The sequence below is a fragment of the Thalassophryne amazonica genome, chromosome 6 (genome assembly GCF_902500255.1).
Source record: "Thalassophryne amazonica chromosome 6, fThaAma1.1, whole genome shotgun sequence".
Lineage (NCBI taxonomy): Eukaryota > Metazoa > Chordata > Actinopteri > Batrachoidiformes > Batrachoididae > Thalassophryne > Thalassophryne amazonica.
Genome location: NC_047108.1, coordinates 3023477 through 3047386, shown reverse-complemented (window position 1 = coordinate 3047386; position 23910 = coordinate 3023477). Strand labels below are relative to the sequence as shown.

General features: G+C 42.8%; 1 protein-coding gene across 1 annotated transcript in view; it reads left to right on the top strand.

Annotated features, from left to right (window-relative positions):
- vps13d (vacuolar protein sorting 13 homolog D) overlaps positions 1-23910 on the top strand; it is a 535261-nt gene that overhangs the window by 303255 nt on the left and 208096 nt on the right. Inside the window, 2 exon segments of the mRNA XM_034171656.1 lie at positions 7739-7879; positions 9224-9346. Coding sequence (XP_034027547.1) covers positions 7739-7879; positions 9224-9346 — 264 coding nt within the window.

The window sequence follows — 23910 nt, the reverse complement described above, 5'->3', positions numbered from 1 at the left end:
TTTTGAAAAAAATAATAAGGTTGGATACTTTTCTAATAGACATCGTATATAACATTTTAACATCCCACCACTGAAAAATGTGACCAGCTTCCCGCTGAGCACCAAGCCTAAAATGCGTCACTACGTGTAGACCGTATCGGCTTGCATGCCTGGCGGCCGTTGTTTACACTTTTTTTAGCGGCAGAAACTTTGATTAAACACAGCTCTCAGGGACTTGTTTGTCTATGCCTGACCAGTGTGTCGCAGCATATTGCCCAAACACAAGGGCGAAAGGTTTTAGCCTTTTCAAGTCCAGGCAGATTGATCGAAAGCTGCGCTGTTGTGTGATGCACAATATGTCCGGCTGTCGCTCGCTCTGCTTGCACACCCGCATTTGCTCCCGACAGCAGACGCTTTCCTCTACCGTCTCCATGTTCTCATCGCTCACAGGAACACATAAAATGTCAACCCCAAATAATATGTTCACAATAATCTTGAAATGGTCAAGGAACTTGCGTAGTAAACAAGGCGGCGGCATGTAAACACGACGGCGGCATGTTCAGTGTTGTTTTCGGTGATCTTTTTCGAAGCTTTCGCTGTTTATTTCCTATTCTTTCGTGAAAATAACTAAACACGGATGAATGCAATGCCAGGCACTCAAATGGCAAAAACCCGAAGGTAATGACGGTGGTCCACAAGTAATAGCTACACTGTTGCGGCTCTGGAACAATAACAAATGCAGTAAACAGACGCTCGAATCGAAAATGCTATAATTATAGTGTTATAAACATCCATCCATCATCCATCCATCCATTTTCTTCCGCTTTATCTGGAGTCGGGTCGCAGGGGCAGCAGCTCAAGCAAAGCTGCCCAGACCTCCCGATCCACACACACCTCCCCCAGCTCCTCCGGGGGAACCCCAAGGCATTCCCAAGCGCGCAGAACACTCCCGAGTGACCGAGCTCCTCACCCTATCTCTAGGGTGAGGAGCTGCTGTTATAAACAGCAGCAGCAAAAATCAAAGCCTCCCTTACCATTCCATATTCTGCAGCCTTTCAAAATCCATCAGAATTGGCACGTCTCTTGCCTCTGCTTCGGCTCCGCCATAAGCACCGTCGGCATTATTTTCACTGCCAGAATGCTCCTGGTTTGAATGTTCGTCTGAAAGATACGGCTCCAATTTGCAGGGTCTAATCACTGCTGCGACATCCTCAGGATCCAAGTCAGAAATAATCCAGTCTTGAAGAGGAGTCAGAAAAGTTCTTGATCTCATCACTGTCTATGCTGAGGTCTATCTGTTCCTGTTGTTAATCGAACAGACAAAGACGGGACTCTACACGCTGTGACATCACGGCATCACGTGACCGCTGATGGAACGCTACCAGCGCGCTTTCCAAGAAACGCACTTTTGAGAAACTGTACAAACTTTATTTCTCAGTGATAATGATTAAAACCACTTTCAACTTACTATACTGTATGTATATTTTGATATTTATATCAGTTTTACCTAATGTTTTAGGTGTCATATCCACTTTAAACTAACCACTCTTCCCTGTATATTAACTCAATACTGACTTCATAATATTATGATAATATTATAGTACTGTGTCACAAATTATTTGACCAGTAGATGTCTGCATGATATGAGCTGCTGTGGCAACACATAAAGCAGCCAGACGAAGGAGGAATTGGTATAGCGCAAGTAACAAAGCTTTCTTAACATTGGCATCAAGTGACACTTAAACTAAACAGGTTAATCTCATGATATCTAACACACCTCTGTGACTTTTTACTCTTTGGCCAGCTTTCATTTTTATTGCCAACATAAACATTGCATAGCTCCATGATGTGTGCTAACGAAGTGAGATGAGGTGTTGCTTGGTGACAGTTCGGCTCCCTGAATACAATCTTCAAACATGGTAGAGATTCCGGTTCTTTCAAGAAGATACTACTCTGTATTTGTGTCAGGAGATGACTTTGTTGATAACCTGCACGTATGTGTAGAGAGATTTTGCCTCCCAGGGTGTTGTCATAGAGACTTCAGACAGGGATCCTTGGTTACCAGACGTAAGCCTAAGTATTTAGCTGTGTTCAGTTGTTCAAAAAGACCTTCTTAAAGGTGTTCAAAAAACATGCAGCAGGAGTCAGATTCCAAGGCATCAATTCTTTATTGCTGGCTAGAAAGAGGAAATTCACAGTGTATTCAAGATACACTAGAAGAGCTCTGATTTAACACTGGTCTGCATTCGTCTAATATACTGTTCGGACAGCGACTTACCCATGCCTATAGGATGGCCCTTCTAAATTTAGCAACATTATGCCATTAAAAACATCTGTCAGTAGGAAAGTACCTAAATTTTGGGAGGCCAAACCTGAGTCATGGAATTTTCCAGACTTCAGACATGTAGGTGCAAACCTTATTTTTATTTTCACACTTTGGGTTTTTCACTGTTATGTTTCTGGAAATGTATGGCAGATGTGGTGGGGGAGACAGCTAGGAAGGTACTGGGTGTGACATCTGGACAGTGGAAGGAAGACGAGACTTGGTGGTGGAACAAAGAGGTCCAGGAAAGCATGAGGAGAAAGAGGTTGGCAAAAAAAGTTTTGGGATGGTCAGAGAGATGAAGAAAGTAGAGAGCAGCACAAGGAGATGCGGCATAAGGTGAAAGGAGAAGTGGCAAAAGCTAAGGAAAAGGCATATTGCACGCTGTACAAGAAGGAGAAAAGGACATATCAGTTGGCCAGACAAAGGGTCAGAGCTGGAAAGGATGTGCACCAGGTTATGGTGGTAAAAGATGCACATGGTTATGTGCTGACAAGCGAGGAGTGTGCGTCAAGAAGGTGGAGGGAATATTTTGAGGAGCTGATGAATGAAGAAAATGAGAGAGAGTAAAGGCTGGATGATGTGGGGAGAGTAAGTCAGGAAGTACAAGAGATTATAAAGAAGAAGTGAGGGCTGCTATGAAGAGGATGAAGAGTGGAAAGGCAGTTGGTCCAGATGACATTCCAGTGGAGGCATGGAATGGCTAGGAGAGATGGCAGTGGAGTTTCTAACCACATTCTTTAATAAAATCTTGGAAAGTGAGAGGATACCTCAGGAGTGGAGACGAAGCATGCTGGTTCCTGTTTTTAAGAACACACATGCTTTGCAGAGCTGCAGTAAGTACAGAGGCATAAAGTTGATCAGCCACAGCATGAAGTTATGAGAAAGAGTAGTAGAAGCTAGGCCTAGAAAACAGGTGAAGATCTATGAGCAGCAATATGGTTTCTTCCTGAGAAAGAGCACTACAGATGCAATGTTTGCTCTGAGAATACTGATGGAGAAGTATAGAGAAGGCCAGGAAGAGTTACATTGTGTGTTTGTGGACTTAGAAAAAAGCTTATGACAGAGTACCAAAAGAAGAGCTGTGGTACTGTATGAGGAAATCTGGAGTGGCAGAGAAGTATGTTAGGGTAGTGCAAGACATTTACAAGGATAGTGTGACAGCGGTGAGATGTGCAGTGGGAATGACAGACTCATTCAAAGTGGAGGTGGGATTACAACAAGGATCAGCTCTGAGTCCTTTCTTGTGCTTAGTGGTGATGGACAGGTTGACAGATCAGACAGGAGTCTCCGTGGACTATGATGTTCGCAGATGACATTTTGATCTGCAATGAGTGTAGAGAGCAGGTTGTCTAACCTGGAGAGCTGAAGAGCAGTGGAATGAAAGTCAGTAGGAACAAGACTGAATACATGTGTGTGAATGAGAGGGAACCCAGTGGAATAGTGCAGTTACAAGGAGTAGAAGTAGTGAAAGTAGATGAGTTCAGGTCAACTGTCCAAAGTAATGGAGAGTGTTGTCCATAGGTGAAAAGACAGTACAGGCAGGGTTGAGTGGGTGGACAAAGGTGGTAGGAGTGATTTGTGACTGAAGAATATCAGCAAGCGTGAATGGGAAAGTTTACAAGACAGTAGTGAGACCAGCTACGTTGTACGACTTAGAGATGGTGGCACTAACAAAAAGACAGGAGGCAGAGCTGCAGATGCTGCGATTCTCTTTGGGAGTGATGAGAATGGACAGGTTTAGGAATATATCAGAGGGACAGCTCAAGAGGGACGGTTTGGAAACAAAGTCAGAGAGAAGAGATTGAGATGGTTTGGACATGTGCAGAGGAGGGACCCAGGGTATATAGGGAGAAGGATGCTGAGGATGGAGCCACCAGGCAGGAGGAGAAGAGGGAGGACAAAGAGGAGGTTTATGGATGTGCTGAGAGAAGACATGCAGGTGGTTGGTGTGACAGAGGAAGATACAGAGGACAGGGTGAGGTGGGAACAAATGATTGGCTGTAGCAACCCTTAATGAGAGAAGCCAAAAGAACAAGATTTTTTTATTATTTGTTATTTTAGTGTGTGTTTGTGTATTTGATGGACAGTTAAACCTTTAATCAGAATCAGAATCACCTTTATTATCATTGCACAGTAAAACAGAACAACAAAATTTACTTGTGCATCATCAAAAACAATGCTCGCACTCACACATAACTTACCCACACATACCCTCACATGCACACACATCCATACCCACCTACACACACACACACACACACACCTCTGTAAATAAATATTCAGAGCATCAGGAGATTTGGTGGGGTGATGTGAGCTCATAAACTTCGAGATTGCACTGTCCCAATCAGACATAAGCCTCGTATTGCTGTGGTCCCACATTATCTAATGCTGCGTTTACACATAGGTAGGGATGGGTATTGATAAGATTTTTTCAATATCGATACCATTATCGATTCCGCTTATCGATCCAATTCCTTATTGATTCCCTTATTGATATCTCTTTTGAATTTTCTGTGTACTAAAAGTAGGCTTTACAGGTTTTCTATGTCAAAAACATTTTATTGAGTCTTAAAGTAAATAAATATGAAATTGGTCACTAGGTCCTTAAACTCTGGACATAATAAACTCTACATGGTGGATCCTTGATCTCTGGACATAAATAGAAATAAACAAAATCTAGTTTTTGTCAAAAGCATTTCCTTTCAGACATTATTGGCATGAATGTCTTTCCATACATCTGAGCTGAGCTCTTGCAGCTGTGCTGCACATCAGCATGTAATTCATAAAGAATACAGCACGTCTCATTTTGGGAGAAAAAAAAAAACGTTTTAGTTGATTGTAGTTTGTCTGTATTACAGCGTTTGTAAAGAGGTGTCATTTTATTTAAAGCGGCGATTCGTTTTGAAGTTATTAATTCCCACCGACTCTGTCTCGACAGAGAGCGGCGCAGCGTTTGAAGCTGTGCCAACGGAACGGAGGCCGATTCTCGCTTCTTGACTGCAACAAGACAAGAGTCCCAGTTAGCGACTTTAATCCACACAAAAGTGACTCACGATTGATGTATTTTAATGGCTTTGAGAGGGGTTAAGAAGCGGACTTGCTGCTTCTGAAGAGCAGCAAATCAAAGAACCAACGAGCCAGTGGATCGAAGCACTGCTTCAATGATTCACACTTCAAAGTGGAGTCACACTGCAGAAGTGGTTGATTACAGAGCTGCTGCAGGGTCAGTAATCAACTTAGAGAAATGATCATTTTCCCGACAAACACCCTCAAAAACAACGGCTGCTCTGAAGGACCAATTAGGGAATCGTTAAGCCAAAAGGCTGTTGATGTCGATGGATTGAATCATTTCTTAACGATACCTGAAAAGAACCGGTTCTCGATACCCAACCCTACACATAGACAAGACGCATTATGAATGTCGTGTTTCTGTCATTCGTGACACATTCGTGACATTCTTAACGTGACTTAATGCGTCTGAATAGGGTTCTTAACGGTGCGTGTAGGTGTATGATTTTTGTGGAGCATGTTTTTGGCTGTCAAAAAATCTTCCACGAATGTCATGCACCGCTCTCATTTCGCCTCATGTCGTGGACTCGCAACTAAGCGTGTTGACTAGTGCTGATCCTTAATTGAGTGTAGTTCCTGTTCATTGTGGTTCCTGTGATGGTTCTTGGAGCCCAAACTGTCACATGTTGTCACGAATTGAGACAGAAACTTTCAAGTTTTGACATGAATTGTAACAGTGTCACATTTCACTGCACGCTGCTACGAATCACTTCAATCACGTGTGCACAATTGAACCCTGCTACACCATGTTCAGATTCATTGATGCAGTTTGCAGAAGAAGGGCAGTGACGCCAAGTCGGCTAAATCTCATTCCAATGCTCCTCGGCGCGCTCCTGCAGGTGTTCCACCCGCTGTGCCTGATGTTCGGGAGAACGAGTCTGAGCCAGAGGAGAGCCGTGTGCAGCCAGACATCTGGCTCTTTCCATCTCCTCCTCCTCCTTTCGGCGCAACTCTGCAGCTGACGGTTCCATGAATATGGAGGGTGTGTGGACACAGTTTTCCTGATTCACAACGTGACAGAACGTAACAATACGCTGTTACGTGCAACAGTGCAGGACATTATTATTGACCGTGTGTAATGGTTTGTGATAATTCGCCAGCGATACGTGCCATTAATCGTAACGCGTGGGGACACTTCATGCCTGTGCCCCGAATCATCACATTTGTGATCAGCGGCCAAAAATGTGTACTTTGTGGCATTCGTGACGTGCCGTCGTTATGTGTAAACGCAGCATTAGTCCCATATTGCACATGTCCCCCAATGTTCTGATTAGAGCAATACAGGTGTTCTGACTGGAGCTTATGCAGGGTGGGGGTGGGGCAAACCATAATCTCACTTAGGGCACCAAAGTGTCGAGAGCCAGTGTCGCAGACCGAACGGTCCCCTCTGAAAATCGGTCCACCCTGGCTTCACTACACGTGTCATTTGGGACCACAGCAACTCGTCTGAGACTGACTGTCTACACCCAAGTGATCAGAGGGATTAATGTGATTATTAACCATCAGATGACAAAGTAAAACCTCTTAAATCATTCTGATGTCAGTTTTAAGTTGAAACAAGGTGATAATCAGTGAGTCGCTACTGATGCTTTGAAATGACGGAGGTGCAGTGAAGGCAGCAGTGAAGGCAGCCGCTCGCCTCTCTGCGGCGCTCTGATCGCTTCCTCTTTTATTATGAAATAATGCTGAATTTATGTGTAAATGATTATTGTATAAAAGCTTCAGGTATCTGTCTCTGAGACAGATGATGGCTGGAGTGCAGTTTGAAGCAGAAACGAGGTGATAATCAGTGACCCGCAGCTGACACAGAAATGACGCATGCACAGCGAAGGCAGGGCAGACCAATTTTTAGGGGGGACTGTTCGGTCTGCGACACCGGCACTGTCTGCGTGTATCATAAGTACAATTTTAACAAGATTTCACTCACCAACTCAGCTGTATGCTGTCCTCCTAAATCCATGGATATTTGTGGTGAACCCTGAAGTTTCAGGGTGTCCTCAGCTACACTGTACATCCACTTGCAGAAAAAAATGTTTTTCCACACACCCTAATTCTTTTTGTGAAAGAGTGAATACAAATTAAGATGTTTTCCAGTAGTTGTTCTTTCAGTAAAAAGACAGACCCATGTGACATTCTTCCGCCTCCAGGATTGGAAGAGAGGAACATATTGACAAGTTGGAGGATCTGTTTTAATGCTAAGATTTTGAGGTTTCTGGAAGTGATTTCATGAAATTTCTGTGAAGGTCTGTCACTGATCTGTTGATAGAAACATGAAAAACACCGAGTTGGATGTGCCCACACACCTTCAAGGGTTCATGTGATTATACTGGGTGTTATTTGTTGTTGTTTTCTGTTGTTCCTCAGGCTGGGAGCCAGTCCTTGAACCCTGGCCTTGCTTCCTCTCTTGGCACCAGCAGGCAGCTGGCCGGCTCCACCCTCAACGTCTTAAAGTGGAAATACGGGCCAAGCAGAGGTTGGATGTCAACATTACTTCAGTGTTGTTGGGTAGGTGTTGCAATATCTTGACCACAAAGTAATAAAGTAAAAGTTGTGTCACAGAGAACTTTGAGCAGGATTAGTGTCTTCAGTCCAAAAGAGAATTTAACAATGTATTTATTGCTATTGTATACAATGAAATTAAGTTGCACTGTCTGCATCAAAAAAATAAATAGTAATAATAATAGGATGACACTTTTCTGATAGAGATGTTCAGACCTTTACAGTGATGCCTCACTTCGTTCATACACATACACCAAGATCAGGCTGTTGTCATATAAGGCGTTCAAGTGCACACTGTGACCAGCTTGGGGGTGAAAGTAGTGGTGGGAGGTAAAAATGGATTTTTTTGATGCATTGCGATGCAGACACAGACGATTCTGAGTTGATTACCAAATGTCAGTAATTGGTTTTCTCAACATTACTTGTGGGGGGCGGAACACAGCTGCTGGGCTGGGGGGTGGAGCATATTCATTATGCAGCGTTATAGTAAAACCATCTATTTTTTCCAGATATTAGTGAATGCACGCTAAATACTTTTCATACCAGGGTTAACTTGCTTTTATCTCAAATGTGGGAGTTTGTTCATTTATCAATGCATTTGGTTTTAATGATTGTTAATTAACAGCCACACTGAGCTCCAACAGGCTTAAAACAGTTTAAAAATGTTTGATTCATGATACTTTTCATCCAGATTTTGATGTTCAGTGGAAAGAGAGAAAATTAAATGGTCTTGGAGCCAATAAGACAACACTGGTGAACAACAGCAAAAAAATTTTGCATGGACTTTGAAAACTGATTTAGGGTAATTTTGGGGTGCTGAATCTGAATCTAAGCTCAGATTTCCTCTATCACATCATGGTTTTTTTTTCAGTCTGCACGTTCCGTATTGATGGATTACGCAGAAGTTGCTCATTCACTCAGGAGTTTGATGCCACTAATCATGCCCAATAGCAGCTTCAAAAGCATATGTAGCTGGATGGAAAATCTTTGTTATATGCTGCCATCTAGTGACGGTTTTTCTGTATGCCTTAATCAGCTAACAACAAATTAATACAATTGTCTTGCTTAATGTATTTACTGAATGGGTTGTGTTAATCATTATCAGAAAAATTACCCCTCCTGAGACATTTTTCAGGAGCCGCCACTGCTGGCATAGCTTCCTGGGTGTTCCAGGTGGCTCAGAGCTGTTGTAGACAGCTGTGGAGATCCCTTTGCTGTGCATGAACCAACACACTAGTGGACTTTACAGTGACTTCAATAACCAGAAAGTCTTTTGGTGTTTGAATCTCTGTATTTGTATTGGAAAGTTAAATGAGACATACATGTGAAATCAGTCTTTGTCCTTTACAGAACATTACGACACCACCAAAAGTTCCTGGATTGCAGACTACTGCAGGGAGGGACAGACTTCTCAAATGTCATCCACCCTGCCGTGGATAGGCTCCTTAGTTGACCCGCCCATCTTCAGACAGAGTGAGTTTCAGTCATATACAAACCATATTAACCCTGATGGGTGCACATCCCATTTGGAATGTGATGTGATGACAGAATGACCATATGACTTTGATGAAAGCTCAGGCACTTCCGTACTATTTGGAACTGACATGCTGTACCTGTCGATCTGAATACAGTTCCCACTCGTTCACATTGGGAACAAAAGCACTTGTGATAGACTGTTTTCCTGAACATGCTACAAAAGTGAGACAAATTTAGCTAAACCATAAATTCTGCCTCTTGCATACAGTTGTATGTAAAACTTTGGGCACCCCTGATGATTTCTACGATTTTCCTTTTTAAATAATTGGTTGTTTAGATCAGCAATTTCAGTTAAATATATCATATAGCAGACAAAAACAGTGATATTTGAGAAATGAAATGAAGTTTATAGGATTTCTTTAAATAAAATTAGGCATAAATTTGGGCACCCCAACAGAAAAAATACATCAGTATTTAGTAGATCCTCCTTTTGCAGAAAGAACAGCCTCTAAACACTTCCTATAGCTTCCAATGAGAGTCTGGATTCTGGTTGAAGGTATTTTGGACCATTCTTCTTTATAAAACATCTCAGCTTTGACTTCCGGTTGGAACACCGCGACGCTGGCAGCACAGTAGATAGGCTCCTGAGCGGACCCGAGAAATCTTATAAAAAGGCTCATTCTTAAGAGAAATATCATATACATAAAGTATTAAAAGGGGGGCCGGACATCATCATATACTATTTTATCACGAAAAAGGGAAAGAAAAGCATGTTTTGGGTTCCGTGGACAAGGCTAACTAACACCTGCTCAGCAAATCCCACGATGGCGGACTCTGAGATCCTACACGAGCTAAAACAGTTTCGACAAGAAAGCAGGGACCAATTTGAAGAGTTGAAACGTGACATTTCCTCAGTCAGTAACAGACTAGAGGCGACGGAAAACCAAATAGAAAAGGTCGAAGAACGAATTCAAACAACCGAGGACGTAGCTACTGGCTTGCTAAAGCTATGCTCGAAGTTAGAAGAAGAGCTAACCGACATGCAGGCCCGTGGCAGGTGAGAAAACGTGAGGATCTATGAGGTCAGTGAAAATGCAGAGAAAGAGGCGTCAGAAATGGGAATTTTTGTGGAAAAACTGCTTCATGAGGGTCTTCAGCTGCCAAATGACGTGAAGTTACACATCGAAAGGGCACATCGCTCCCTGGGACCAATGCCACCTCCAAGCGCTCCACCCCGCTCCATTATTGTGGAGTTTTTAAGTTTCCGAACCAAGGAAATGGTGCTGTGTAAATCCTGGCAAATGAAAGGTTTCAAGTGGAAAGATAAACAAGTAACCCTGGACCAGGACTTTCCACCTTCCATTATTGGAAAGCGGAGAGAATACGCTGAAATCCGGAAAGTGTTAAAAGAGAAAGACGTCGGTTTCAAACACTCTGCGTGTGAGACACGGCGATGGAGTTATGATCTATGACACGGCAGAGGATATGGTGAAACGGGGATACGCAGTCAAGCTCATACAGACACCAACATCACTTGTGGAACGCATCCAACAGATGACCTGGACCCAGGTGGACCGACGCGCGAGGAAGAATGCACCTGATTCAGAGCAGGACCCCAGCTACAAGGAGAAGCTACGCGCATTCCGGAGAACATCCCCGAGCCCAAGCATGGAGTAAAGGTTTAAGACTGCGAGGTCTTTTGAATGAAAATGTCCCTTTGATTGAAATATGGTAAGTTTGAAATGACTGGGTGAGTAAAATATTGTAATATTGAAGGTTCTACTATGGGAGTTTACATAACACTGTCATAACCATAAGGATCCCATGTACTGTTAACAGGAGCAGGGTCATTGCCTTAGAGCGCCCCCTGGGACACAAGAGGGTCTATTGCACAGACCCCAACATAGGGAGTCATGTTAATTTCTGTTCTTTTTGTTGTGTTGTATTACACTCTGTTGTTCTTTGCAGGGAAGGGAAGAGTGCCATGTTTAATGACTTTGTTAATTGCTAATACACTCAGATGTCAGCCTGGTCTGTAAAATTTGTTTCACTAAATATAAATGGGATACACAATCCAATTAAGAGATCAAAAATATTAACACAGTTGAAAAGGGAGAAAGTCCAGATAGCATTTCTTCAGGAGACTCACCTGGATGATTGTGAGCATGCCGAATTAAATAAAATGGGATACTCTAAAGTATATTTTTCTTCTCACAGCTCTGGGAAACGTAGAGGAGTAGCAATTTTGTTGTCCAACGCTGTGAATATATTTCTGAATGTAAGGATAAAGAAGGAAGATACATTTTGGTCATAGGTAAACTGGAGGGAACATTAGTGAGTCTGTTAAATGTATACATGCCACCTGGCAGTGACTGGTCAATATATAAACATGTACTTGAAACACTTACAACTAAATGTCAAGGTATTCCAATATGCAGAGGTGATTTCAACATTCGATTACAACCAAAAACTGACAGCTCAAATGGCAGACCAGATGCTAAAAATATTTATAGAAAGGTTAATAATTTTATGAAAGAAGTGGGAATAATTGACGTTTGGAGGGAAAATAACCATAGAGTGCGCGACTATACTCATTATTCCTCAGCTCACAATGTTTTTCACGAATAGATTTTTTTTTTTAATGTTCAAGAATGATATGCATAGAGTATTGACTTGTGAGATTGGAACTTGTGCCATATCAGATCATGAACCAGTGTTTTTAACAGTCAATATTAGCAACAGGATTAGATCCACCCTATGGAAGTTAAATTCCAATATCTTGAAAGATACCGACATTCAAAACACCCTGAAAATGGAAATTCAGTCTTATCTTGAATACAGTGACACTGATGAGGTCTTTGAAAGCCGTAATTCGAGGAAAGATAATAGCAATCTCTGCTACTCTAAAGAAGCGTAAAATTCAAAAATACAATAATTAGAAACCAAACTTAAAGAACTTGTGAAAGAACACTCCACTAAATAATTTTGTCAAATTAAAAATAAAAGAAGTGAAAAATGAGACAGGTGCTATAAACACACAGGAGATTCAAAAAAGCTCCTTTTTACAAAACAACGATATTACGACGCAGGCGGGAGAGCAGTCAAGCTTTTATCTTACAGATTAAGAAAACAAGAGGCAGAAGGGACAATACATAAAATAAACAGTTGATGAAAGAGAAAGGTGGACTTGGGCTACTTGCCTTCAAGAATATTACTATGCGGCCCAACTTAGACCTCTGGTATGTTTAGGTTCCCCAACCTACTCAGCCAGCTGGAAGGAAGTTGAAAGGGTAGAAACAGAAAAAATACCAATTATGGCAATATTGTCAGATAAAAAATTAAGAAACAAATTTAACACCATGAAGGATTTTATGTACGAATCTATGCTGAAATGTTGGGATGGGGTACTAAAAATTTGTAAACTGGAGAAAATCTCTGGGATATTAAGATGGATAGCGTATGATTCAGACTTTTTGCCAAATACTCAAGATAACAGGTTTAAAACTTGGATCTCAAAGGATCTAACTTCGTACTACTCTTTCATCCACAAGGGGGTGTTCATGAGCTTTGAAAAACTGAAGGAAAAAGATGGTCTTCGTCAAGATGACTTCTATAGATATTTATGAAAAACTGAAGGAAAAAGATGGTCTTCGTCAAGATGACTTCTATAGATATTTACAAATCCGACATCATTTCGATCAAAACATCAAAGTCTTATGGGAAAACAGTGAATTAGGATTTATACACACCTTTTTAACGCTAACAAAATCAATTTCTATGAACAATATAATATCTAATTTGTATAAAGCAATTCAGTTAAGTAAAGAAGGTAACACAGAGTACATTAAGAAAAATGGGAAATTGAGGGCAATCTGAATATTTCAATTGAAAGTTGGGAAAATATTTGTCATCTTCAGTGGAAGACCACAGGATCTAATACATGGCGAGAGTTTGGATGGAAGAGTATTACGAGGTTCTTTACCACACCTGTTCAAAAAAGACAGAGGGAGTGGGGATTCATGTTGGAGGCTCTGTGGCTCCTCTGGGGCCAACCACTATCACGTTTTTTGGGATTGCAGTATTCTCAAATCATACTGGTCACAGATTTGCAATCATGTAAATGATGTTTTTGGCTCTGAAGTGTCGTTTACATTTGAATGCTTATATTTGGGAGATGTAAATGTTCAGAATTGGAGAAGGGACGAAACAAAATTATTGGCAATCCTATTAATAGCAAGTAAAAAAGCCATCACAAGAAAATGGTTGAAGGCAGACCCTCCCTCGGTGGAAGAATGGATAAAAATAGTCGACGATATCTACGAGATGAAAAAACTATCCTCCATCATTCGGAACCAAAGAGACTCTTTTTACGAAACATGGACAAAGTGGACAGAATATGTGAAATATACAAGATCGGACTTTACTTGAACAATATTTTTATCAATGAATACTGACCAAATCTAACAGCACTCTTCCCATTGTTTTTTATTGTTTTGTTTTTTCCCCCTCTGTTTTCGTATATTTGAAAAGTTAAAAATAAAAAAATTACAAAAAAAAAAACATCTCAGGTTTGATGGTTTCCGAGCATGGACAGCCCGCTTAAAATCACACCACAGATTTTCAATAATATTCAGGTCTGGGGACTGAGATGGCCATTCCAGAACTTTGTACTTGTTCCTCTGCATGAATGCCTTAGTAGATTTTGAGCAGTGTTTAGGGTTGTTGTCTTGTTGAAAGATCCAGCCCCGGCGCAGCTTCAACTTTGTCACTGATTCATGAACATTGTTCTCAAGAATCTGCTGATATTGACTGGAATCCATGTGACCTTCAACTTTATAACAAGATTCCCAGTACCTGCACTGGCCACATAGCCACACAGCATGATGGAGCCACCTCCAAATTTTACTGTAGGTATTTCATGTAGGCTCTCAGTTGTCCCAGTCCAGTCAAAGATTCAAGCTTCTCTACTACTTTACTGTAGGTAGCAAGTGTTTTTCTTGAAATGCTATTCTTTTTCAGCCATGCATACTGCCCCTTGTTATGTCCAAATAACTCAATTTTAGTTTCATCAGTCCACAGCACCTTATTCCACAATGAAGCTGGCTTGTCCAAATGTGCTTTAGCATACCTCAAGCGACTCTGTTTGTGGCGTGTACACAGAAAAGGCTTCCTCTGCATTACAGCATCTCTTTATGCAAAGTGTGCTGTATAGTTGAACAATGCACAGAGATACTATCTGCAGCAAGATCATGTTGTAGGTCTTTGGAGCAGGTCTGTGGGTTGACTGTTCTCACCATCCTTCACTTCGGCTTATCTGAGATTTTTCTTGGCCTGCCACTTTGGGCCTTAACTAGTACTGTGCCTGTGGTCTTCCATTTCCTTGCTGTGTTCCTCACAGTGGAAACTGACAGCTGAAATCTCTGAGATAGCTTTTTGTATCCTCCCCCTAATCCATGATGTTGAACAGTCTTTGTTTTCAGGTCATTTGAGAGTTGTTTAGAGGCTTCCATGTTGCCACTCATTCGAAGAGATGCAAAGAGGGGTTAACATTTGCAAATGACCACCTTAAATACCCTTTTTCATGATTGGATTCACCTGTGTAAGGAGGTCAAGGGTTAATGAGCTTACCAAACCAATTTTGTGTTCCAATAATTAGTGCTAAATGTATTCAAAACAATAAAATGACAAGGTGCCCAAATTTATACACCTGCCCAATTTTGTTTAAATAACAAGTAATTATTGCAGGGGTGGTGGCCAAGTTGTTAATGCGCTTGGTTTCAGTGCAGACGGTTCCCGGTTCAAATCCCACCCCTGTCACATTTCTCCATGTAATGTGGAGTTGCGTCAGGAAGGGCATCCAGCATAAAACCTGTGCCAATTCAACATGCAGATCCACCTTGGATTTGCTGTGGCGACCCCGAGTGCAAACAAAGGAGCAGCTGAAGGGACTTACTAATAAGTAATTATTGCACACTTTTTGTAAATACTAGAAGCTTCATTTCACTTCTCAAATATCAGTGTGTTCATCTGCTATATGATATATTTAACTGAAATTTCAGATCCAAACAACCAATGATTTATAAAGGAAAATCATGCAAATTATCAGGGGTGCCCAAACTTTTACATACAACTTTATAGTCACACCCGAACCAGTAAACTGTTATTATTTGACTAAGATGTACAGTCAGCTGTACTTACTGAGCTGTAACTGTAACACTTACTTGATGTATTAAAAATACATCAAGTAAGTGTAAACCAGACTGGACAAGCTAAGTGGCAAATAATAGACATACCTGGCAACACAACCCAATTCCACTGATTTTACGTCTTCTGAAGCACTGCTTCGGCTTCGTATGTTTTGAAATTCCAACATTCCACAAGTTCTATGTGAAGGTCATTCAACAGCCGATTTCCATAATCACATTTGTGTTCCTTAATTATTATTATGCTTTATTTCTTCCGTTCACTTCAGGAGAACTGCCACGCACCTGCTCTGTGCTTCATACGCTTTTGTGTATGAAGTCCAGCATGATGGTCATTAAACATCTGCTTGCCATCATCTCATTTGTGTTTCTTGATTTTTTTTTTTTCCAACCACAGTTGATAAGTTCTGTGTCCACGGCACAGCGGTCACATTGAGATTGACAAACCTACGTCGTGTCTCCTTCAAGCTTTCTCATAGACATGTAGAAATAAAACATAGGTGTCAGGCACTGTAAAAAATGGGACCAGAAATTTGGCTTACTGAAAAAGAAAAAAGAAAAAAATGGATGTTGGAAGAAAAAAAAATGGATGTTGTTCATTCTGAGTTGATTTTGCCTGTATGCGATAAGGAGAATTACATTGGCCATTAAGTTTTGTATTTGAGGAGAACTGCTTCATAAGAGTGAAGTGCAGCCAGGACGTCCCTCTCACACATGCAATAAAAAGCCAACGTTTATTTGGGATCACTGTAATGCAAATAACCACAAGTTGTGTCTTGCAGGCAATCAACAACATCGTCATGATTGTTAAAGCAGTTGCAGGGTTATCGCAAATGTAAAAAAAAATGCACATGAACCAACAACTATTCACATATATAAGGCTTTTGCCAGCTGCAGCACGCTGTGTCAGTTACCTACTCAGAATGTCTTTCCTTAGGGCCTCATCACACTTAGTATGAATGAGCATGAGCCAAGCTGAATCAAAAAAAAAAATAAATATATATATATATATACACTCAACAAAAATATAAATGCAACACTTTTGGTTTTGCTCCCATTTTGTATGAGATGAACTCAAAGATCTAAAACTTTTTCCACATACACAATATCACCGTTTCCCTCAAATATTGTTCACAAACCAGTCTAAATCTGTGATAGTGAGCACTTCTCCTTTGCTGAGATAATCCATCCCACCTCACAGGTGTGCCATATCAAGATGCTGATTAGACACCATGATTAGTGCACAGGTGTGCCTTAGACTGCCCACAATAAAAGGCCACTCTGAAAGGTGCAGTTTTATCACACAGCACAATGCCACAGATGTCGCAAGATTTGAGGGAGCGTGCAATTGGCATGCTGACAGCAGGAATGTCAACCAGAGCTGTTGCTCGTGTATTGAATGTTCATTTCTCTACCATAAGCCGTCTCCAAAGGTGTTTCAGAGAATTTGGCAGTACATCCAACCAGCCTCACAACCGCAGACCACGTTTAACCACACCAGCCCAGGACCTCCACATCCAGCATGTTCACCTCCAAGATCATCTGAGACCAGCCACTCGGACAGCTGCTGAAACAATCGGTTTGCATAACCAAAGAATTTCTGCACAAATTGTCAGAAACCGTCTCAGGGAAGCTCATCTGCATGCTCGTCGTCCTTATCGGGGTCTCGACCTGACTCCAGTTCGTCGTCGTAACCGACTTGAGTGGGCAAATGCTCACATTCACTGGCATTTGGCACGTTGGAGAGGTGTTCTCTTCACAGATGATGCGAAGGAGATGTGTTGCACTGCATGAGGCAAATGGTGGTCACACCAGATACTGACTGGTATCCCCCCCCCAATAAAACAAAACTGCACCTTTCAGAGTAGCCTTTTACTGTGGGCAGTCTAAGGCACACCTGTGCACTAATCATGGTGTCTAATCAGCATCTTGATATGGCACACCTGTGAGGTGGGATGGATTATCTCAGCAAAGGAGAAGTGCTCACTATCACAGATTTAGACTGGTTTGTGAACAATATTTGAGGGAAACGGTGATATTGTGTATGTGGAAAAAGTTTTAGATCTTTGAGTTCATCTCATACAAAATGGGAGCAAAACCAAAAGTGTTGCGTTTATATTTTTGTTGAGTATATATATATATATATATATATACCCCGACTGCACTCCAAATAATTATTATTCAAATAATGAGCCATGTATATGAACATTGCGCAGACAATTAAAAAACACTGCGAGTGAGTGTGATTGATTGCGTCAGCGCACACAGCGCAGCTCATTAGGTCGATTATAACGAGATGTTAAATCTATCATAAACATGCTTTTACAGCTGCTTATAAGAAGGAATGAACATGCAACTGTTTTGCCAAGCCATTACAATATGAACATAAGTTCATACAATCCTTTAGGCTGTCCCAAATACGTTCTTCGCCTCATGCAGTGCAGGAGAGAGACAGAAAAGAAAAGCTGCAGACGAAACGGTCCTCTGTGATTATTTTATATACAGCGTCCAGTGCACAAAGAGGGTGGGATTGTCACGACGAAGTGCACAAAAGTGCGGGGCCAAAATAGCCTGTCCAAAATAGCTGCCAGGTACTCAGATAATGGGCTTCTGACAGCCTTTTTTTTTTTTTTTTTTTTTTTTGCTAATTAAAAGAAAATACATATTTACAAATACACATTTATTTGTAAAAAAACAACACACATTTTAAGCCCCTTTCACACTGGCATATTCGTAGAGCTGCTTTTTGTGCCGTACCATCTACGCCGAGTTGAGCAGCTCTACATCGAGTTTTTTCTCCCTACGCAGCAGTATGTTGAGGGCTACGTGCGTAGGACGGAAGAAATTAAACATGTTTAATTTTCTTCGGCGTAGCGCGCTGGACACATGAAATACTCAGTGTTAAGCAGGTCTGCGCAGCACAGCGTTACTGCATGCAAGTCTGTGCAACACGGCGCTCCTGTACACAACCACAAACTGAGCGGGTGCATCCAGAATGAATCAGCTGAGAACAGGATCATGCAGCCGCAGCGCCTCTGTGTTATCAGAACAACTGATCTGACTGATGGACGTATGTGTGTGCTCAGAACAGGGAATCGAACCTCAACTCAGAAATATAGAAACAGCAGGTCGGTCGGTTGGTCGCGCTCTCTCTCTCTCTCCTCTCTCTCTCTCTCTCCTCTCTCTCTATCTCATCCTCTCTCTCTCTCTCTCTCTCGCTCTCTCTCTCTCTGTTGCTCTCTCCCTCACACTCTCTCTGTCTGTCTCTCCCTCACTCTCTCTCTCTTCCTCACTCTCTCTCTCTCTCTCTCTCTCTCTCTCTCTCTCTCTCTCTCTCTCTCTCTCTGTGTCTGATCAAACCTGAATAAGCGCTGTGACACTTCAAAATAAAAGCGCCGTCGCTGCATGTCTGTGCGCTCATCGGACACCCTTATCGATCAGGTCTGATCAAATCAGTTGACCTGATCGGAGCAACCGGAGCTTTAAAAGTTTAGAGTCACAGCGTTTCATTCACGGCAGCCTTTACCACAGCCAGACTCAGCAGCATCTGTACACAATGAAAATGATCCACCAAGACAAAAAAATAAAATAATAATAATAATAATTGTTACGGTCGTGGACCGGGTTGCGAGTTAGACCCAAATGCAGGAGCAGTAATGCAGACATAAGAGGTATAAACAAGAGTTTATTGAACAAACAAGGGACTGCACAGTGGAAAAACAACACCAGGAGGACCTCGACTATACAGGGCAACAGGACCGGAACCAGGGACTGGCAGGACAGGGACCAGGTGAAGCGAGCCTGCGGAGCTCGTGGGGCTGGATCGAGTGCAGGAGTGCAGCTAAACAGCAGAGTTCTCTGGGTGATGGCACCCAGAAAGCCACAGCTCCATCACTCAGGAATTAAGCGGCTGCATGTGGACCCTCTCCAGACTGTTAGTGGATCTGATCACAGACGACGCAGAATAACTTAACAGTTAAGCCAGCTGAGAAACTAGATACTGTGCACGTAGTTACAGAACAGCGTGGACGCGCGAACTCTGGGAACTGAATTATAGCTGGGCTATCAAGAACTGAGTAAGAGCTGATCACTAAGCAGCGCCGAACAGAACGGACTTTGACCAGTTAACTAATTAGCACGAAGCGCTGCAGGTGAAGACACACCAGGCGGTCAGCAGAAAGAACCAGGGTTAAAACAAGCAGCAAGGAGACGTGACCATTGAAAAAAACACGAATGATAAATTTGAAATTACAAACCTAGATGCTCATAAAGAAATAGACAGAGGGTTATGACTGCACTAGAAACCTCACTGGGGGAATAAATACAGCTGAATAAACTGGGAGGCTGGTGACAAGAAAAAATAAACAGCTGATCAGCTGCTTTCAGAAAATGGAAGCTCAACTTGACAGGTTACTTCTGAGCCTGGCAAATCATGGCAGGAAAAAAAACATGACATGTAACACACTGAGCCTGGAATATCTCGAGAGGAAAAAAACACAGTGGGTTACATACTGCGCCTGGAAGTGACAGTGGAAAAAAAAACAGATACTTTTGTGGACATGGGAGCCCACAGCAGAGGAGTTATGACAAGAGCGTGGAGACTTCAGTCCGGAAAAACTCAGCAGGAAAAGTTAATGAGCTCGGAGGCCCACATCAGGAAAACAGATTAGAAAACATTAGCTCCAAAATGGGACGTCAAACAAAGAACTTCTTCTTCTTTGTCTTTCGGCTGTTCCTGTTAGGAGTCGCCACAGTAGATCAATCGTTTCCATCTCACCCTGTCCTCTGTATCTTCCTCTGTCACACCAACCACCTGCATGTCTTCTCTCAGCACATCCATAAACCTCCTCTTTGGCCTCCCTCTTCTCCTCCTGCCTGGTGGCTCCATCCTCAGCATCCTTTTCCCTATATACCGTGGGTCCCTCCTCTGCACATGTCCAAACCATCTTAATCTTGCCTCTCTGACTTTGTCTCCAAACCGTCCCACCTGAGCTGTCCCTCTGATATGTTCATTCCTAATCTTGTCCATTCTCGTCACTCCCAAAGAGAATCTCAACATCTTCAGCTCTGCCACCTCCAACCTGTCCATCACCACTGCAAACAAGAAAGGGCTCAGAGCTGATCCTTGGTGTAATCCCACCTCCACCCTGAATGAGTCTGTCATTCTGACTGTGCATCTCACCGCTGTCGCACTATTCTTGTACATGTCCTGCACTACCCTAACATACTTCTCTGCCACTCCAGACTTCCTCATACAATACCACAGCTCTTCTTTTGGCACCCTATCATAAGCTTTTTCTAAGTCCACAAACACACAATGTAACTCTTTCTGGCCTTCTCTGTAATTCTCCAACGGTATCCTCAGAGCAAACATTGCATCTTTGTCGGCATGAAACCATATTGCTGCTCACAGATCTTCACCTGTTTTCTAAGCCTAGCTTCTACTACTCTTTCCCATAACTTCATGCTGTGGGTGATTAGCTTTATGCCTCTGTAGTTACTGCAGCTCTGCACATCACCCTTGTTCTTGAAAATAGGAACCAGCACACTTTGTCTCCACTCCTCAGGCATCCTCTCACTTTCCAAGATTTTATTAAACAACCTGGATAGAAACTCTACTGCCATCTCTCCTAGACATTTCCATGCCTCCACTGGAATGTCATCTGGACCAACTGCCTTTTCACTCTTCATCCTCTTCATAGCAGCCCTCACTTCTTTTTTACTAATCTCTTGTACTTCTTTATTTACTCTCACCACATCATCCATCCTTTTCTTTCGCTCATTTTCCTCATTCATCAGCTCTTCAAAATATTCCCTCCACCTTCTCAGCACACACTCCTCACTTCTCAGCACATTACCATGTGCATCTCACCACATCTGCAGTACTTCTCCAGTTGTCCAAAATTGCTTCCCCTCCAACCAGTGCTTCTCTCACCTGCTCACTAAATTTCACACAACAGTCTTCCTCCTTCAGCTTCCACCATCTGATCCTTTGTTGAGCTCACTCTCTTCTTCTTCTTTACCTCTAAAGTCAGCCTACAAACAACCATCCTATGCTGTCTAACGACACTCTCTCCTGCCACCACCTTACAGTTTCTGATTTCTTTTAGCTTGCATCTCCTATAAAGAATGTAGTCCACCTGTGTGCACCTTCCTCCACTCTTGTTACCCTGTGCTCCTCCCGTTTCGTAAAGTAGGTATTCACCACAGCCATTTCCATCCTTTTTGCGAAATCAACTACCATCTGTCCTTCCCCATTCCTATCCTTGATACCATATCTACCCATATATTTCCTCATCACCTCTGTTCCCTTCACGCACATGCCCATTGAAGTCCGCTCCTATCACCACTCTTTCATGCTTGGGCACACTCTCCACCACCTCATCTAACACACTCCAGAAATCATCTTTCTCCTTCATCTCACAACCTGCCTGTGGGGCATATGCACTGATGATATTCATCATCACCCTTTCAATTTCCAACGTCACACTCATCACCCTGTCAGACACTCGCTTAACCTCCAACACACTTTTAACATACTCTTCCTTTAAAATGACCCCAACACCATTTCTCTTCCTGTCCTCACCATGGTACAATAACTTGTACCCACTGCCAATGCTCCTGCTCTTACTTCCCTTCCACTTGGTCTCTTTTGCACACACAATTTGTCTACCTTTCTCTTCTCCATCATATCAGCCAGCTCTCTCCCTTTACCAGTCATACTACCAACATTCAAAGTCCCCACTCTCATTTCCACCCTTGTAGTTTTCTTCTTCTCCCGCCGTTTGTGGAAATGTTCTCCTCCTCTTCTTCGCCGTCTTTGCCCAGCAGTAGCCCAATTTCCACCAGCACCCTGTTGGGCATCAGCACCGGTGGCGGACGTTGTTAACCTGGGCCGCGACCGATCCGGTATGGAAATTCGATTCTTAGTCTGCATAGCTGGGTTGCCTTGTTTTACGCCGGATGCCCTTCCTGACTCAACCCTCCTCATTTATCTGGGCTTGGGACCAGCACTCAGAATGTACTGGCTGCACACCCCATGTGGCTGAGTTACGCCAAACAAAGTGCACTACTACTAAACATAAGGTCAGGTTACTGGCTGGGTGTGATGGCATGGCACAGCTGGGAACCCGTGGCAACCTGGTTCCAACCAAGAGGAACATGGAGGTTCTTCAGGTGGACTGCAGCAGATGTAAGCGGTAGGAAGCAGTGTAGCAATAGTAGCAAAAGATTCTGGCCCCAAACACATGACAGGTTTGGGGTTAAATCTGGGATGGTGATGAGACACGATTAACATCAGCTGTGAGCACCCACTCAGTGAAGATCCAGATCAGCTGTGAGCACCCACTCAGTGAAGATCCAGATCAGCTGTGAGCACCCACCCACTCAGTGAAGATCCAGATCAGCTGCGAGAACCCACTCAGTGAAGATCCAGATCAGCTGTGAGCACCCACTCAGTGAATATCCAGATCAGCTGCGAGAACCCACTCAGTGAAGATCCAGATCAGCTGTGAGCACCCACTCAGTGAAGATCCAGATCAGCTGTGAGCACCCACTCAGTGAAGATCCAGATCAGCTGTGAGCACCCACTCAGTGAAGATCCAGATCAGCTGCGAGCACCCACTCAGTTGAAGATCCGATCAGCTGCGATAAACCCACTCAGTGAATATCCAGATCAGCTGTGAGATGTCGTTCTGTCAATTCCATGCTCTGTCTTGACAGATGGGGCGGGGCCACATGCAACATGACAGCTGGGAGCAGAGCCCTAGACGTAGCACACACCAATGCCCCGCCACTTCACCCGGCGGTTTCCACCTCAGCTCACCTGCAACACAAAGACGGACAGAAACCAGCAGAACAGGGGCAAAACCACAACAATAATGTTAAATGCCCCTGTTTCTTAGGTGCACCACACAGCGCAGGAGAGAACAGAGCACACTTTCACAGAGGCAGAAAATAGCAGCTTTGGCTACATACGTGGCAGTAATGAAACTGTAAAATGATACAGTCCACTGTTTTACAAGTGCAGTGATGTGTTCTGCACAGCCGGCAGGAGTGAACTGGTTTTATATAGCAGCAAGGGCTCCACACGACTGTGTGCACACATTAAAAAGTGAACACACGCAGCTGCAAGGAAATCTACGATTACGGAAAAAGCCTGAGTACACGCGCATTTCGGGCATATTTAAATGAAACACAATGCCGCAATGCGCAGCTCTACGAATACGCCAGTGTGAAAGGGGCTTTACAGTAACTTCTGTGTTGATTTTTACAAATCAATAAACCAAACAACCAGTGAAGGATATTTATTTTTCCCATAATGCCTTTCAGCATGTATGTCTGTTAAAGCTCAAACCT